General features: G+C 39.8%; 1 protein-coding gene across 1 annotated transcript in view; it reads right to left on the bottom strand.

Annotated features, from left to right (window-relative positions):
• PRR16 (proline rich 16) overlaps positions 1-6181 on the bottom strand; it is a 128157-nt gene extending 121976 nt beyond the window's left edge. The window contains exon 1 of the mRNA XM_086629952.1: positions 6020-6181. Coding sequence (XP_086486078.1) covers positions 6020-6181 — 162 coding nt within the window. The remainder of the gene's footprint in view (positions 1-6019) is intronic.
• Positions 6182-19838: the final 13657 nt, after the last annotated feature.

The following is a 19838-nucleotide window of genomic DNA, read 5'->3' as shown; positions in this document are numbered from 1 at the left end:
AATTCTGAAGTTTTAATAAAAATTAAGCAGCCTAAAACTAACTCCTGTCACCATTAAACTTACTTTTGTTCCTACTGCAAATGGAAAAATCTGCAACAGACTGAAGTTCATGCCTCACTACTTTTGTTTTCTATATCACGGTCAGTAGTGCACAGACTGTGTGAAGTTCAAACGCTAGCACAAAGATACATATTTTTACTGTGGTACTGGTTTTATTTGAAAACTGAATTTATATATGCTCTATTTAGCTCATGGTTGCACAATACACATTACTATCAGGAGCTTAGTATTGCATGAAAGGAATGAAGTAGCAGACATGAGTGTTTATAAAAAACAAAATAGCTAGCATAAATTGACACTGTGCTTCCCTCTGTCAAGCCTCTTGATATTAACAAGCAATGCTCTATTTGTACACTGGTTACTCTTTTCATTGTGTTACACAATACAATTACTAACTCTTAGTAGCTTTGGTTACAAATCAGATGTGGAGCAACCTTACCTTGTCACGTATCAGCATTTAAAATGTCCCTGACAACCTTAACACATGGGTTTTCTTTAAGGTTCACAGTTACCTTTTAGCTCTATTAGCTTTATTGACACTACCAGCATAAGAATTTTGTCTTAATACATTTGCACTTTTTTGTTGTGTAGAACTGTATAAATGCTTCATAAACCACAAGAAGTAAAAGGAAAGGAAAATAATGATTCAGTTACCTGCAATGACTATTTGTGGCCCTGTTTGGACCCCTGGACAGATAACAATAAAGTTGCTATGCAGTGCTTCCCTTAGATAATGAATCACACTTGCACTTAAAATAAATATTCAGGTACAGTCCATGGTTGCATTTGTGACTAAGGACTGCAATAAGATATTAGAAAAAAAGTCTGCTGCTGGAGAGATGAGCAAGTTTTGGAATGGGCAATGCCATTAGTCATAAAACACCTCGGTCCTGGTGCCGAACTGGACCACAATCCCAGCTACGGCAATAAAACCCACAAGAAAGCTTCAGTCTCTCTCACATTCACTGACCAGGTCTGCATAGACAGACAGCGTACCCACTGATGCCAGACTCTGAGAGGAACACTGTTAAGATGGCCAGCATCCAGAATTCATACATGAGAAGGGCATCTGCATTTATTGGACTTCTAAGGGTAGGAACAAGTGTGCTCAAAAACCTCTTCCTTCAACTGCCACTACCTAGCAAAAGGAGCAGCAGGTACTAGACACCTGGAGAGAACCCAGAAAGGAGAAGAGGCAGGCATCAGTAGAAGAAGAAACAGATTAAAATGTTTTGCTTTTGCCCTACCTATCCTTAGGTTTCTTCTGTATAGTATATTCTATACCTATGCCTCCCTTCGCCTTCAAGTAGCAATATGAACCCAAAACATTTTTTGTATTGGTGTTTGCATAGCTGCCTGCACATCAGAGATACTGACACATGATTGATTGTTGCTGCTCTAATCCTCTTGGTGGATATAAACTGCAGCTTCCTAGTTTCTGGATTTACAGGCAAGAACCTGAAGCGCCTTCCTGCCATCTGGATCATTAGCTGAACACAGAAATTAAAAAAAGGAATGGGAAATATTGATGTTGAAATTGTAATATACTCCTTCAGGCCTGATCCAGAAATGAAGACCATGGAATACATGACCACCCTCCACTTGAAAGAATGATGACTGGCCTGGATATGGAACCAGGTCGTCCACCCCGTAACACACTCTGTCATGCTATTTCGGGGGCAGGCAGTTGATATCTGCTAGTTCCATCATCACTTAGAGAACATTATTTGTTAAGTCATGTCCAAATTTTATAGATTATATCTTTATGGAAAATAAATGCATCGCTTAGATGAGGGAGGATTACTCACTTGTTCTGTCAGCAAGACATTTTTGAAGAATTTAAAGCACAGGAGTTAGACTTGGGAAGACTGGAAATTTACTGATGCATGTGCAATGCCTATGAGAGCTTCTGTTTCTCCTGCACCTCCATTTTGGATTATTCTAAACATTGGCAATAGCTACACAGCTGCTTCCTTTCGATAAAAAGTTGAAGCGTATTTAGCCAATTACAAGCTATGCAAATGTTTCACACATAACTTCCAGGAATTTGTTCTGCATGATGAATTTTTATTACTACAAAAGTATTTATTAAATTATTTTGTTAAGTTTTTCCTTAATGTAAACAAGTGCAAAGCTACAGAAATGTGCAACATTATCATAAAATGTGAAAGCAGGGAAGTCTTAAAAATTACAGTGTCAGTATTAAGATGATACAGATCTCTGTGCTCTGCTGTCCACAGGTGCTCATGCATACCCTCTACAATCCCTTTTGAGATCATCAGAGAATTAGGGTTACATCATGCATTTTACATTCAAAATAGTTTAATTACCACACGTATTCTGGTTTCCAGTAATGTTCATCACCTCATTATTTAGGTACCAGGCAGATAAATATCATCTGCAAAGCAGGACTTAATAATAACAACCATCTTTCTAGACAGACTCCAGAGGTCTTTTATACAATCCGCTGGAGGAGAATTAAAGTTTAAGGCTTCACCAACCTAATTTTGATATAGCCTGGACTAAAGGAATAGTCAATGCTACTCAATCCTCTGGCAACTCTTTGATTTTTCTCTGGAAAATTCATCAAATAACAGCCACCCAATCATTTTAAATCCTTTAATTTCTTCCAGCACAAAAACACACCCCACTGTTGATACACACCCACCCAGTGTTTCTTTTTAGCAAGGAGATAAAAGTGGCCAACTCTCTCCCAAGTTAACTGCACCCTAGAGAGGACTAGCCATATAAGAGCTCAGACCCTGGCCTTAGAACCGCTCCATCCTAACATGTCTCCCAGTCACCTCCCTTCTCCACCCTTAAGTCTTTAGTGGTTACCTTAGCCTAAGAAGACTAGACTAATAAATAAGGGACCAAAAAGAGACAGATGTTCCCACTTCTGAGACACAGTTAACGCCTAACATGTACTTGCCTTAATCCACATGATTTAGTCATGTGATTTTACAGAAAATTTACAAGCTTCATGGTTTGTGCGTCTGGATTTAACACTCCTTCCTCTCCCCACTCCTCCCTTCCCCCCCTTTTTAATACAAAAACTGTTTTAAGCATCAATTAGAAAAACTTTGGAACAAAGGACAGATGCGAATACATTAAAGTAAGTAAACTCTAACAAACTAAATGTAACCAGGCATACAAGTGTTGTTTGGGCATACTCCTTACTGTTAGAGAACAGTTCTCTTTGAAGCAAAGGAACTACCTTTCAATTTGACAGTACTTCGAATATAAAATCTTACAAAAGAAGACTGAAAGATGCTAGAAGAGGACATCTAGCCTATTCCAACACCCAAGGTGCTACATTAAGTATAATCTAATAAATAATTAAGTAACTTACATTTAAGAGTAACAAATAGGTAGACATAAATAGGAAAAAAAAAAAGTGTTCTACAAATGCCACATTTTCAATATCACTACTAAATATTACCGTAACTGCACAAAAAAAAGCCCTTATGCCCTATCATCACAGCAGAACTGAAGTGTTTTTTAACATAACAGTAAGAAAAAGGATGAAAGGCTGTTTTCAGAACACTATATTCCTAATTTAGATAAAAAAAGGAGGAATGAACAACAGAACTGGTTGTAGCACAACAGTTGGACTGCAGCAAACAACCAGTGAAAAAAAAGAGTAGCCAAAACATCTCCAGAAGAACACAATTTGTAGTGAAAATAGAAAGTGTTAACTTACATCCTCTTGTTCAGCATTCTGCCTGGTCCTGCAGTAAGGAACAGAAATGAAGCACAGGTATACTTCTGTGTCTACTACACCAAAACTGACTATAGACTAACTTCCTATATGCTTTAATGAAAGATCTGTCTATGCTTTTTAACGCTTACAAACAGCCTATGAAAGAGACTGAGTGCTAGCTTATAATATCAATTAACTCACTTCCACATAAAAAGGTAAACATTGCAGATGCATCAAGAGATTTTGTACAGATTTAGTCCATACTACAAAAGGCAGACAACTGGAGGTACTCAGATGGCAAACTTCCGCGGACTTTTCAAAATAAATGTCATACGAAGTGTATTTAACACATAACGGTAATATTGCAACCAAGCAGATAATTGCATATGCAACCCTTGTTTGCCAGCACATCACAGCTATCACCCTTGTAAGATACATTTAGAGAAAAGCGTTATTCAAAAGCTCGTGTGGTTATGAACATGATTTAACTATCCTTTTTATAAAAATACTTCTATTTCCTCAAAACAGATGCCCTTGGCATTCCTTCCACCCTTCAACAGGTACATAGTACTTAACAGAGTTACAGCACTATTTCTCTACAGCTTCCCTTTTACACTTCACTCCACTTGGGAAAAGGAGTCACACAAGCCATTTCCCCATCAAGCAGAGGTAAATCCAGTTAGTTCCCTTTCGCAGATGCAGTCAACCACAGCAGACAACTTTACTTAGATAAAACATGCCACAGTAAATGATGACATATGACCTCCACCTACACTGATCCCGTTTGCTTGCTAGAGAAAAGCTAGGACTGATTACATGCAGAGAATGATTTACATTCATGGGACAGATCATAGTACATCCTCTCCAGGTTCCTGAAAATGTGCTTCTGCACAGCAGAAGCCAGTTTGCCCTCTCTGTCTTTAAAACGTTGAAAGAAATGCCCTAAAACCAATATTTATTTCCACTTCAAAATAGCTCAAAAAATTACAAAGCACAGATAGCAGCACGTTAAGGAAAAGAGAAATTATAGATATATTTTCAAAAAATGTGGATGAGAAAGAAGCCTAACAGCTGTGATTAGTGAGCCGTGTGTTTACACAATCTTTCAACATTACACAAAGCACTGGGTGAATTTCAGACTCCCTCAGATGGCAAAAGTCTGTTGAATGAAACTTGTTGACAATGTTGTTAAAATAGAAAACTAATATTTGATAGCAAAAAATCCACAGCCTGTTACAAATGTCAAATATAGGATTATAAAGCCATGCACCGAGATTCTGGACTCGAATTTCGGTGCATAATCCAACCATCTGTCGACCAGTTGTGTAGCAAAATCAAGATAACGTAGAAACCTCCAAAAGGACAGCCAAATCTCTTCCTTCAACTACAGCATCTCCCTGTTCATGAACATGCCCGCGGTAATCGCACTCTGCCTGCAGATTAACCTAGGGGAGATGACAGTCGCCACCGGCAAAAGGATGAGTGCAAAGGCAATCCTGCCAGATAGGCAAGATAAACAGGGAGCTCAGCTCCCGCTGAAGCAGAGTGCCCGCAGAGGCAGAAGCAGACTTCGCCGCGCCGCCACCGCCGAGCCGGGCAAGGACCCTTCGCCCAGGGCGGCGGGCGCGGGGGATCCGGGACTCCGCAGCCCTCACCGGCTGGGAGATCTGAGCCGGGCTGCTGCCTGGGGGTGAATACCGGGCTGCACCGTGCCGCCGAAAAGTTAAAACGCGCTGGAGCGAGAGCGAAGCCGCTCCTGACGCTTCTGAGCCCACCAGCGCAGTCCAGGATCGGGCAGGGCTGCGGGTCCCGCAGCTCCCGCGAACACCCTTCGCGCCCAGCGGGGACCCCGCAGCACAGGCAACCCCGCTCTCCCGGGAAAAAGAACTCCGACGGGTGCGCTGAGGTGGGAAGTCCCCGGAAAAAAAAAAAGCCGCCTCGCAGCCGGAGGGAGCACGCTCGGCCCCGGGGGCGCACCGCACCTGGGACACGGGGCTCCAGCCGCGCCTCTCCGTCCCGTTGCGGATCGCCGGGCACCGCAGCGAGGCACGGCCGCCCGCCCCGGGGCACAGCCAGGGGCCGCCCCGTGCCCAGGCTGGACACCAGTTGCTCGACCCGCGGTAAGGAAGTGGTGAAAGGAGCCTGGGGGCAGCAGCGGAGCCCCGGGGGTAGCAGGGCCCCCAGCCCACGGGCGAGGGGTGCTCGCCCCCCACGGGCCAAATCGGAGGTCCGGCCGCGCAGCCCTCCGCTTCTCACCTCCTTAAGTTCCTTCGCCACGTCTTTCAGGTCCCCCAGGACTAATTCCAAATCCTCCACGATGATCTTGATCTGCTCCTTCACCTTGGCTTTGGAGGCTGCCGGCGGCCCCTCGGACGGCGACGAGGAGGAGGATGCGGTTCCCTTGGACTGAGCGGACATCCTTCGGGGCAGCTCGGCGCGGCCAGGGGGGCACGCAGGTCAGGCGAGCGCGGCGGCCACCGGCCGCCCGGCCCCGTCCCTCCGGCTCCCGGAGCTGCCGCAGCCGCTGCCGCCGCCGCCGCCGCCGCCTGCCCGCCCGCGCATCCCGCGCCGGGGGCGCCGAGCCGCGCCGCGCTCCGCCGGGCGGCCGCGCTGTGCAGCTGCCATCGGCTCCCGGGAGCGGCGCGGGGGCCCGGCTGCAGCCCGCCGTGCGCCGCGCCTGCGCCTCGCCCCGCCCGCGCCGCCGCCCGCTCCGGCTCCGGCTCCGGCCCCGGCCCCGGCCCCGGCCCCGGCCCCCGCTCCGGCTCCAGCTCCGGCCGGGGAGAGGGGCCGGGGGAGGAGCGCCCGCCGCCCGCGGCATCGCCCCCGCCCGCGCTCCCGGGGGGCGGGGGAGGCAGGGCGACGGCTCCGGAAGAGGCGCTCTCCCCTGTCTCGTCCCTGCCCGGCAGCCCGCGGGGCAGAGTGCGCGGCTGTGGATCGCTCCGGACCCCCGCCGGGTGGTCGTGGGGCGCGGGGGCTAGTTGCACCAGCTCAGCCGGAGACAGATGTTTACCCGCCAAAGCAGCCCCCCGAAAGAGGGAAACACTTTTAGCGACTGCCTTATTGCCAAATTGACATCGAAGGAGACAACGACAGTGTCTGTTTCTCGCGGGGGAAAAAAAAAAAAAAAAAAAGGTCATAATCGGGAGGTGACACTCGCACACCTCTGCACTGTAAAGTAACCGTTCTGGCTCCTCTGGGGTGCAGCATGCTGGTTTTGGACTTTGTTGCTGTATGGACGCCATAGGAAGGACAATGTTTTGTAAATGCCGCCGAACTGGTAAAAAGACGTTTACCTGTCTCTGCCTACCCCTATATACGCCCTGCAAACACACAGTGATCACTGTACCCTGTTCTAGTCGGGACTTACGGGTTGTGCATCTCACCAGATAAAAAGAAAAATGCACGTGAGCCAGACTAGCTTTTACGGATATGGTTCCTGGCTCTTTCTCTGAAATAGAGGCCAGTGCTGCTTTTGAACACACACTTTCCCTAGCATTATTCAGAAATCTATCTATGGGTCAAAAGGAAGACATTACTAGATATCGTTCACCTCTGGTGGTTTTTCATCTTGCTGCAAAAAGGTGGCACGTCGAGGTAAAAGGAATGGTTTAGGTGTTTCTACCTCCCACTAGCTATGAACAGTGAGAAGGGGGCATGCAGCCAAGCCCTGCTACAAGGATTGCCCTGCATGGATGCAACTGACTTTGACGCTGTACATGCTTCTGAGGGTTTTGGCAGTCTGAGATGTTCTAACCTAGCTAAAGCAAGAGGGGAAAAGCAGAAACCTTGCCCAGAGCGGTGTGTCTGCTCATGGTAAAAATCTCACTGAGTCTCCAGGAAGGATGTAGGACTAGGATATGAATAGACAGGGGCTGACAACACCTCTTACTGTCTTGGTTAGGTATAATTATCCTTCCACTTTTTACCACTATAAAACCTATAGTATTTGGCTGAAATAATGTTTTAGTGGGCATACATTGGAATATTTTTTTTCCCCTGAGTGTCTCGCAGACCTTTAAATAATTTCAAGGAGGCTGTGTTCAAGGAGAGCCCATGCCTTTCCCCTTGACTTTCCTCAAGTCTCACAATAGATTTGTTTTGTCTCACCAAAGCAAAACTCTTCCAATACTGACTTTTAAAAGCATTCCTGCTGGTTATTTTTGCCTGTTTCTGGATGAGCAACAACATCATATGATTTTTGAGGCTAGCTAAGTGATACAGTCTGAATTTCCAAACTGCAGTCGCCACTAAATTAGGAAGATACCAGCCCACAAGTTGTTAAGTAAGTTTTAATTAATATGTTTGAATACTTTTCCTCAAAGGCATTGTACAAATAGAAAAAAAAAAAAGAAAACATTTATGAAAAGCTATCAATGAAATTATCCATGCAGAAGCCAGCACATATCCAGTTCATAATTAGAGAAAAAAAGTCTGTTTTCTGACAGAAGTTAAGGATACTATGTAACTATATACTGTACATATCTGTACATAACATGGCTTAAATAGGTAAGGGATGGTTTCTACTACATTTCTGTAGAAATCATCAACATTGTCACAAAATTATTACCAAGTTTTTTACAGTCCCTCTAAATTTTGTCTAGCCTAATTGAGCATTCATGATTATACATGTTTTTCCTACACAATTACTCACCTTTTTATTGTCTCTGCATAAAGTCATGGCACCTCTCACTACTAAATGTTTTTACTTTAAGAAGGAGAAATTGATTCCTGTTCTATCTCATAAGTTAGTTTTAAGTTATGACAAGACTTTACCCATAATCCTGTGGTTATCAAATTTCTTTAATCCTGTGACCATGTTTGGAGGCTTCCCAAACTTTTGAAGATATAAATCACGTTCACTTCACCAATCTCTCCACTTTTGTAGTGACGTTTTTCTAAGATCTGTTCAGGATTATATAGTGGCTCATATTTTGTATCCATCCAAGTATCTTCATCTTATCCCTCAAAAAAACCCTGACAACTCTTCTAAGTCCTGAGTGAAGTTCATTGTCCTATTGGTCTTGAAATCATTTTTATGCCTTTAAAAAATGTGCTATACCTTGCTAAGCCATGTCTCAGTTAACTAATAGGTAGTGTCCCATAGCAAAGTTACCTAATAGTTGTTCCATTTCTTTTGCTTCTGACTACGCAAGTAAACATAATTTATCAATGTGTGATAAGTTTGTTCTTTTCGAAGTCTTTCTGTCTGTACCTTCACCAAACCTGAAGTGGCTACTTAAGGAAGAGAGGAGTAACTCCTTACTGGAAGTCTGACCTTTGTAGGCCATTAAGGACATGCAGAGGGTGCACAAGAAGTCTTCCCAGAAATGCTGGGGGAGAAAGTTTTTTCAGAAATAAAAGCTTAAGACCTTCGAAGTGCAGTTCACTCATCTTCCACTAACACTTTTTAATCCAGAAAAAAGCACGTAAATGAAACTAAAACACACATTAATGAATACTTACTGAAGCAGCGTGGCACTCAGCCACACTACTGCCAGCTGGGATCTCATGAAAGCCCGCAGTTGAGTAAGGCTTGGCCTGACCAGTAAGTGAAAAGGACATCTCAGGAAAATCTCTCAAGATGCTGAAAAATTTTGTTTTCGTGATTCAGTAGATGGCACTTTTCCTTTTGGAAAAAATATCCTGCATCTCAGCCCAGTGTTACAAATAGAATGAACTGAACACACACACAAACCAGTGATTTGACCATGCTGTTTTATTTTGTGCTATTTATTTATGTATGGAGTCACAAAGAAAGTTGGAAACTATGCAAGAAACCATGAGTAATCATAAAATGTACATGAATCACAGAAATAATTTTTCATGAGAATCAGGCAGACCAGTCATATCGGAAATACAGAAATGTAATTACTTTTAAGTTTAGTCACTTCTCTCTAATTTAAAAAAAAAAAAGCCTCAAATGGTTGTCTCCTTGGAAGAGGCTGATACAATACCAAAAAACTGTTCATACTTATTCTTGTGTGAGAATAGAAACCAAGTGAGGACTTTACAAATTATATATGTAGATCTATGTCTCACTTTCCCCACATCATTAGTATTTCAGACAGATAAATTAAAAATTAATTTGCTATTGCCTGTTGAAGGTATTTTGTTTGGGATTCATACTATTTATCAAAGGTAAAAGTTGAACAAAGTCTTCTAGGTCAAAAAAAAAAAAAAGTTATTCTGAATGTTCTGATTTATTTTAAATATTTTCAAATTTTCCAAACAAAAGTAAAGAATTTACAAAGCAAAGACTTGCCTAGATGAAACAAATGGTTTTGGAAATGATAAAATAATACTGTAATTTATTTTCTATCCCTCTTATGAATTTGTCCCTAAAAGAAATACTCCACATACAAGATAGGAAAGCACTGAAACAGTAAATCTGTCTTTTTCATTCAATTGAAGTTGTAGAAGAAAGCGTAATTCAGTTGCTGCAGACTTGCATATTGGACACATGATAAATAAAATATGTATTTAAATATTCAAAATTAATCATAAGTTAAATTAAAACAATGGGTTAAGCTACAGTAAAATGCCACTACCTTACATTCCAGCTACTTGTTACGCACAGGTTTTCGTCTTTTATTTTTTTCTATCCTGAAAGAATAGTGGGCTGATCTCTTTCTGAAATGATCTCGTTTAACCAAATATGGTATTCTTTTCTTAATTCTTAAACAATTCTGTAAGAGTTATGCTGAGGAAGTCACACTGGCTGCTTACACTCCAAACTACAGAGTTGTAGTTCATTTGGGTGGAGGCTGAAAGTCTCTTCAGTTAAAGGAAAAAATTAAAAGCACTTTCTGAAGTGTGGTATAATTAAATGCCATTATGTTATTTCACTTCTTTAAAAGCAACAAGTTATTCCCTTAAAAAGAAACTCAGGATCTCATAAAATAAACTATGTTACTATATTACTGTGCTCAGCTCTGGAGTCCCCAGCACAAGAAGGACATGGAGCTGCTGGAGCGGGTCCAGAGGAGGGCCACAAAGATGATCCGAGGGCTGCAGCACCTCTGCTATGAAGACAGGCTGAGAGAGTTGGGGCTGTTCAGCCTGGAGAAGAGAAGGCTCCGGAGTGATCTTATAGCAGCTTTCCAGTACTTAAAGGGGACCTCCAGGAAAGCTGGAGAGGGACTTTTTCCAAGGGCATGTAGTGACAGGACAAGGGGCAATGGATTTAAACTGAAAGAGGGGAGATTTAGATTAGATCTAAGGAAGAAATTTTTCAGTCAGAGGGTGGTGAGGCAGTGGAACAGGTTGCCCAGAGAAGTTGTGGATGCCCCATCCCTGGAAGTGTTCAAGGCCAGGTTGGATGAGGCTTTGGGCAACCTGGTGTAGTAGAGGGTTTCCCTACCCATGGCAGGGGGGTTGGAACTAGATGATCTTTGAGGTCCCTTCTAACCCTAACCATTCTGTGATTCTATGATTCTATATACCTCTGAATTAAGGTGGCTAATTTCCAAGCACTAGCTAGCAAACACAATGGAAGTTAAGATTAAGGTAAAGTCACCCCTTGCACCAAGTTCTTATCTTACTTCGCGAAACTTTTTCTTCTTGACATTGATTTAAAATCAGACATAACATACGTATAGTATGAAACTTCTCAAATTGTGCTTTCAGTCAAGTGCACAATCCACACATATTCCTCCTAAGGATTTACATATTGGTAAAAAATGTACAGGGCTGATTATTTGTAGAGCAGAACTTGGACAGACAGTTTTTCACTTCTCCTTTAGAAGTGAAAGTAGAGCAGAGTTTTATGGAACTAAAATCTATTCTCATGGCATGTTTTTTGTAAGGTGTATAATCAGAGTGGCAATAAAAGTTACTTTTCTTATCTGACAAATCCTTTGTTGAGTTATGTTGTGGAAAGAAATTGGTTATTTTGGCCTAACTTGAAAAATATATGCAACAATTTATGTGTTAAATATGAATAAAATGTCTTCCATGCATAACTCATGTTTGATTCCATCAATCCGCTCAGGATGGAGTGTCACATTAGTTAACACATTTCAAAGAAAAATCTGTATAATGTCTCTGTATTGGAATGCCAACTCCCAAGATTTATTGCTGCTTCACAGGGAAATAAGAAATACTATCTAGCTGGAAGATAAACTTGCTGAATCTAAGTCCTCTTTGAACCACTTGTGTTCTTTCAGGCTTACTTGGTGAGCTGTAAAGCAACCATAGTAAATGAACCATCCTCCATCTGGGATATTCCCCAGGCACTAAATTGCAGTGGGCTTATTTTCTGTCAAATTTTAACTAGTGATGTTTCTCTTAAAATGTCAAAAGCTCTGAGAAGTACACGAGAAAGAATTTAAATTATTTATTTTCTGCAAACTCTTCCTTCAGTACCTAGATGAAGAAATGGAGTATCCTACTGATAAATATGAGTACCACTTTTATCTATGACTTGTTTTAATGCAACACAAATTCAGTTTTCATTGTAAAATTCAGCAGAGTGCAGTCTATGGATTTAGTAAGACAGGATAATAACACCAAATTCAGTCAGAATAAAAGTACCTAGAGGTGATGAGATATTATGAACTTTGTCCAAGTTGTGTGAACTTTGTTCATTCATATTATACAATGGCTTCTAGCATTGTGCAAATAATTCTCCATGCAATGCTTTGACTCGACAATGACCCACTGGATAGGCAAGTAAAAAAAAATAAATCTATTAAGTTAATGTGGAAGAATAAGAAAACCAAACTATATGCATATGCATCCTTGAAAGATGCAGAAATGTATTTGATCTCACAGTAAATGCTCAGTTCAATGTCTGCTTTTTTGGTGGAGAGAATTAACAAAAATGACTGTCTTAATACAAACCTATAGAATGTTATATATGAAGGAAAAATAAACAAGAAATGGGTCAAGGAAGGAAAAACACGACTATATCATGCTTATTGCACCTCTCCTGCAAATATCCATCAAAATGTTTTTAAAGTATAGGAATAATGGGATATAAATAAAATATATTTTTTCTCTGTTGAATACATTCCACATTATTCCTTAGAAAGAGTAAAAGTTTTTTTTTTCTCTTCAAAACTGAAAAGCAAACAGGTTGTGAGACTAAAAGGAGAATGTGGCTGAATATGTTTCAGCAGTACTCCTAAAGCAATAGTTTATATTAGTAATTTCTCATGCTTGTTTTTCAAAATCAGTTACTGGAAATTATCTACTTAATCTAATTTTACCAAGATTACTTTTTTGTTTACTGGTTAAATGTCAGCTAAAAACTTGATGCCTTTTTTCCCCTAAGGAGTTATTACTTGGTGTCAGATGCAAAGTATTTCCTGTGGAAGAATATCTCTTTGCCGCTGGCATTCACTTCAGTAGTATGTTATTGCAAACATCTGGAGCACAGAAGAAAAATGCTGTCTGGATTCTTTCCTAAAGTACCTCAATCAGAATAGTCCAAGCAAGAGAAACACCAGATTAAATGAGCAATCCAAACGTGGGGAAGGACTAGAGTATGGTAGCAAGAATACAAAAGTGAAAAATGAAATTCTTTAACTTGCAGGCCTACAGCATATTTACACAGCCTCTATCTCAAAGTCCACGCCAGCTACTGCAATTAAAATTCTATTTTTTCTGTCATACACCATAAAGCAAAGGTGAACATGCACACATTCAAGACTTTCATTTTAGACTGATGAATTATCTATCGACAGACAATGAATCTCTGCCACTTGCTCCCCTGCTCCCAAGATTCAAATTATGTTAAAAGCCATGGTAAAAACTAAAAGGAGCCAGAAACATAAATGGGAAGGATGCATTACTCACTGATGAACATACGACTGGATTATGTGAGTGCCAAGTAGTCTCTGGAGGTACTGACTGTTCTCCAAGTGACGGCGTGAGAACACACTGGTTCTGTCCATGGCTTGCTGAACTGGGCCCATAACATTGCAGACCCAAGCACCCGGGGGCTCCAGTCAGATTCTTCCAAGCTATAAAAAAAACTTCCCATATTCCACTCCTAAATTCAGATAATTATAACTGAAAATATGTGATCATTCTATAATTCAGTGTTCACTAATTATTATATAATGTTATCTGTTACTAATTTGGATATGAATGCTTTTCCACTGTGCTTTTTTTATTTCAAACAATATTTTCTATGAAACAATCTCCTTGAAAATTCCCACAATCAGCTTACCTGGAATCAGTCACTTCATTTCTAGCAGTCTCTCAGGACCTATGACCTACCTTTAAAATGTCAGTTTTACAGTGACACATACTGGTATGTACGTTTTATCTAATGCTTCTTTGAGAATTGATGCCAGGTGTTTTCGAGGAAGTGATATTTTCAGTGGATAACCAAATGTCTCGTCCACCAGTCATTCAGACAAAGTGGCTGTTCTTGCTTACCTCAGCTTTGAATTTGTTCCGGAGAATTTGCAATTCTCTGCAGCTGTGCTGGCAAAACTCATAACTCCTTTTCTCCCTAGGTAAGAACTATCACTAACAGAAATCTTCAGAATCAAGTGTGTGCCATTTGCTTCCTTGATAATTACCACTCGTCCATTTTCAGATAGAGGTTCAGAAAAAGAAGAGCTATAAAGCTTATGCACTTTGGTTTGTAATCCCAGCCAAAAGGTACAAAACCAATACACTGATACAGCTTTAACTTCTTCATGACCTTGGGTATCTGTTTTCTTTCAAAACAAGGGAATAGCTTCTGATCTGTTTAGCAAGCACCAGGAAAACCTAGCGGCACTCAGGCAACAGCAGAAGGCAGTTTATCTTACTCTTTCTTATGTGTGGTTTTTTGTGTGGTTTTTTTGGGTTTTTTTTTGTGTGTGGTTTTTTTTGTTGTTGTTGTTTGTTTGTGGTTGGTTTTTTTTGTTTGTTTTTTAACAGGATGTGTAATGTTGCAAAAGCTTAGGAAGAGAATCCAGATCAGACTCAATTTTTCCATCCAACAAATACAGGCTTGTTGCTTGACAAGTCAAACCATTAAACATTTGGTTAGTAAGTAACATGTAGAGAGAAAAACAGGCCAGTTCTACTTTCAGAAGAGCCCTCATAATTAAACTTACAACTAACGTGCTTGACTTATATTACCTGAAGGCCTGACCCACAGTCTACAAGCCTCCTTTAAAAAGTAAGAGAGTTTGGCCTAAACATCTGTAAATTTTTTCTGTGACACCTCTTCAGTACATCTTTTAGCAGAAAGATGTAACTTCTGTCTAAGAAAGTCAGATCACAAGAAGACTCTTAGTTTCCCTGGGATGTGCTCTGCTTTTATGCTACTGTCATTTGGTTCTAAGGTAATTTAATACCAGACACAGGCCAGTGGGCCAAAAGGACCTTATGTCTTACCCAATACACATATGCTTCTGTTCCTGAGGTCTCAACCCATACAGTTAGTCTAAAATTATACTGCTGAATAATTATATCTAGACAACAACTATGCCCAAATTACTTTTGGTACAGGTGTCAAGTACCATATTTAGTAAATTGCCACATAAATCTCCTATACTGATATTTTTTTAGCATTGAAAAATGCTAAATTTCATTAGCATTGAATATTCTTGGTTTAGAAGGTTTTGCACAGAATAACTCTACTTTGAACAAAACTTGAAAAAGTGTTATGCACAGTGAGAGCAAAGAAATTCCCACATATCATTTAGAGTCTGAAAGGTGGAAAAAAATCCTAATTTTTGTCCCTTGCTTTAAAATATGCATTATTTTGTATAGGAAGAGCATACCTAGGCTGCTATGATATCCAGAGATTAGTAAAGGAAGAACAATCAGAATTTTCTTTGGCACTTGCCATTGCTCAGGTAGTTAACATTTGAAGATACCTTGTTTGTGTCATTAGCACCATTTTGAAGTTTCTTGCACCAACTCAGATTTCATCTAGAGATAGAATGGTAAAGATCAGAAGGCTTAATATAAACATGTTCGTTTGTGTCTCTCTGATGATTTCCATTCTTTTTTCTGCACTTGAAAAATAATGCATCAGTAGTGTGCCTGACAAACAAAATAAACTCTGTTTGGTATAAACTACCTTTGTAAATTTGTGACTACAATGACCTTGTCAGTATTTGAATTAAAAACAAACAAAGAAACTAACTAACCAACAAACAACAAAGAAAGGGCTACAAAGGTTTCTAGAAACTTCTGAAAACACTGCTCAATTTTGCAAATTGTTTGGAGAGAAGTGTTGATTAAAGCTGCCATAAATATTTTATAGCGCTGACCTGTGGTTTGGAATTGGCTTAAACTACAGGCACTGAAAGCAAATATGATCCTAAACCTGTGTAATCCTATAAAATGGATGATCAAGTCAACAGTTTAGCCAGTTTACAGCTAGTTCAGCCTGCCTTAGTCAATACTGAAAGCATCTCTTCTTTCTCTGTGAGGTTCAAGCGAGTTGTTTTCTTGCTTTGACAGACACCGGAATCTATAATTCTGTTCCTAAATTTCCATGGCATTATGCCTTCCCTTAAATTCACACGCAAATCCAAGTTTTACAGAAATTGCTCAACTGATTACTTGCATTTGTGATTTGAGATCCAAACTTTTAATAATTTCTTAATCATTCACTACTGCACAAAGCAAGTAATCTAGGTATAGAGATTCCTTTAAAAAGATTGAGTTCATATGCTCAATCCTGTTTGTACAGGAGTGAGAGTGACCTGAAGTCTCAAGGTCCATCAGATGAAGCATCTTTTCTCCGGATTTATAAAAGAGACATACTGAGATACTGCTCTGTTGTCACAGAGCACCTCCAAGTCAAGACAGAAGTCCTTTTACTATTGTGCAGGCTGCATAAGGAAGTTAATTCATCTATGTAATTTCAATCAGTAGAGTGAGAATCAGAAACTTGTAAATTTTGCTTTAAGATTTTTTATGTTCAGTTCTGTTTTCTGCAACAGAAAAGATGTAATTATTGTGGATGTTTATTCAAGAAGTGGGAAAAGTACTTCCCCATTTCCAGGATCCTTTCTAATGATAATTTTTTCTGAAGTGTTAAAATTTTTATCAAACCTCAACTTTTATGTGATGTCTTTTGAAGTTGGTAGACTTTCTGATTACTTAAGGTTGTGTTGTTGCTGTGCAGCAATTTATTATAGCTCAAGTGGTTTTTGCGTGTCACAGATTCCAAGTCTTTGCACTTGCCAAGCTAAGGAGTAAAAGATGAGTATAAAGCTGTACAATAATCAGAGGTAAAAATAAAAAAAAACATGTCTTTGATTTGGCATTGCCTTTGACAGGACTTCCTGCATATTCAGCCACAAAGGCAAGTATCTCAAAGCATGGTACAAAAAGGGTCTGTGCAGAATTAACTGTCATGACTCTCATGTATCATTTGGAGTAAGGTGACTCAGGTTTGTTTTTCTGTAACACTGCCAAATAAAGCATTAGAAGGCTTGGTAACTCAGTTTCTGTTTATTTTTTATCTCACAAAAGATGCGCATGATAAGCCCTGAGATTCAGAGTTTTAAGTTATGTTTACTGTTTCTTTAAATTAGTACCAGTTAAAATATTTGCTGTTATAACTGGACTACATTCCCTATTATTGGATGAACTATCCAGCACTTTTGTGGATTTGTCTTTTAAAAACCTGGCTATTTTTAAATTTGTGCAAAGATGAACCATCTTTTTAAAATTATTTTATTCTTTAAAATAAGAAATGAAGCTGTATGAAGCTAAACAGATAGTCTCTATTTTTGTAATTTGTCAAACATTTCAGATTCTATTTCCACACTCTGATAGGTTCGAAAGTTGAGAGGATTAGTCTCTAAAGTGAGAAGAAAGTCTGTCAATCCAATCAGTATTCTTAAATATTTGGTTGACACTCTTTATACTAAATGATAGGAACCATGTGAGGACCTAAACAAATAGACATCACTCTTTCACTCTTGACTAAGACCAAACTCACTTCCATTCTTACACTTCTGTTTCCCTTAGATAGAAAATAGTGACTTGAGGGGAAAAAGCGTTGGCTTGGTTGTGTGGCAAGATAGGATACTTGGAACTTTCAATATCCTGGCATGTAATTCTTTGGAAGATGTTCAAAGTACTCGTGTTTTATTCCAGCTGGCATGTAGCTTAATCTTGCCACAGTCAAGACCTGAAAAGGTTTATTCAGTAAGTGTGTAAAGTTTTCTTGCATCAGACACAGAGTTATTTTTTTTTAATCTCTTTTGACAGTACTATTGTCTCCCAATAGTTATTGGGAGTTATTGGGAAAAATTATTTTATTCATCTGTTTTTGTTCCCTTGTATTTGATTCTCATTCAGATGGAATTTTCAATCCTTAAAGGAGAATAATAAACCTTGAGGTTGTGTGTGTCCATATTGCAACAATTTTTTGAGACTTTTTGAATATTATCTTCTGTTGAGATGAGGTAATACATCAAGAAAAAAAAAAAAGATTGATCATAGGTATAAATTTTAATTTACACTAAAAATTGAATTCATACAACCACCATGACTAAGTTATAATCTCTAACAGCTTTATTGAATGAAAGCATATACTTTAAATCAAAATCATTGACAATCTATGAATGTATTATATTAAATATTGAATAATATGCAGAGTAGTATTTCGACAATGAGGAGCAGGTCATTGCCCTACTCTTCAGGTTATGAAATCATACTAATATCTCCTCATGACCTTATGAATCTTGTCTTTTTTTCTGTTCAATGTCACACCTTTCTTCTCGGATTCCTTAAGACATTTCCATATGAGGAAAAAAGTGTATATCTGAATTAAGTCAGGAAGCTTTAATGGTCTTCGACATCTTGAGTGAATTCTCTGGTGACTCATAGCCAAAATGTGCAACAGCTCGCTATGTCTAGTGGTGTTTAAAACCCTAATAGTCCTGCATCACTCTTGGAAAGAAAGACACAATGGCATAACTTCTTGAGTGATTCTCCAGCAGATGGGAAATCCTGTTGGTTATTCTCATGGGATACAGCCCTGTCCTTAGTATTTCCTTTTGGTTATCCCTAAGTTGTTCTTATGGGAGCACAGTTATGTGCTTTTTCTCTGTGAAACACAGAACAGCCCCCCTGCAACTCACAGTTGGATGATTGGATTGGTCGAAAGATAGAAACTGAGGACAAAAACCATTACCAGAATAATTTTCTGACCTGTGCTCTGCTCACTACCCATATCAAAGTGTACTCAGGTGAGGAGAGGAATGTCTTTGGAATCTGTGTTGATGGAATAAAGTTGCCTTTAAGTCCACAGAGATGAAACTCCATTAAGATATTAAAATATATCATATAAACTGTTGACTGTCATGCACAGATCAAGTTTCAGGTCTGCTATTAGGTTATCAAAAGGTCTTCAGAGAACAGCTGTTGTTGTATATTTGTCTGATTTCCTAATGTTAATTAAACAATTCAGTGTTGGACATATCTGGAAATTTCTGATATGATATCAATGTCTGAAGAGACTTGAATCTGCATCTTTGTGGAGAATTCTTTAACCAAGAATGTCAGTGGCAGTGTTCCTCAAGTTTTCTTCCATGTCAAGCCACAAAATTTGTCATGGATAAATTTGTGGGCCAGACAGACAGCAAATCTTATGCTCTGAGGATACAGATCAAGTGCACTGCACATGAAGACTCAGTGATGCACTGTGCATGCAATATGTTCAACACTTCTAAGCCAACCTGATGCAAGCATTTACATCCTCTTTGTACATCCATGCGTATAGCAAAGATCCTCAGTAATGAGCTGGTATAGATAGAAAAACTAGGGATGCCCATTCTTGACCTCCACCTTTCATAGATACAAGCTGTAGACAGGCTGCAAATCACAAAAATGTTCTGCTGCTTGTAGCTTGTTCCCTTCTGCCATCTTGTTTCAGGTTTCATGAATCCTTTCCCAAAATAATTAATGTTGTGTGTTATTAATGTTTGTAATTTTGTCAGTTAAATTGTACCTGCAGTCTTGTATGAATGTTCACATGTTACTCGTCTCTTACAAGCAAGCATTAATAGCAAGAATTAAATAATCATATCTCCCTTGCTCTCTTTTTGTCAGGACTACGGAGCTTGTACCATTCTTTTAACTTTGCTGGTGTATTCTTCTG

This window comes from Tauraco erythrolophus, chromosome Z (assembly GCF_009769465.1).
Source record: "Tauraco erythrolophus isolate bTauEry1 chromosome Z, bTauEry1.pri, whole genome shotgun sequence".
In the NCBI taxonomy this organism is placed as follows: Eukaryota; Metazoa; Chordata; class Aves; order Musophagiformes; family Musophagidae; genus Tauraco; species Tauraco erythrolophus.
This window is presented reverse-complemented; position numbering and strand designations above follow the sequence as displayed.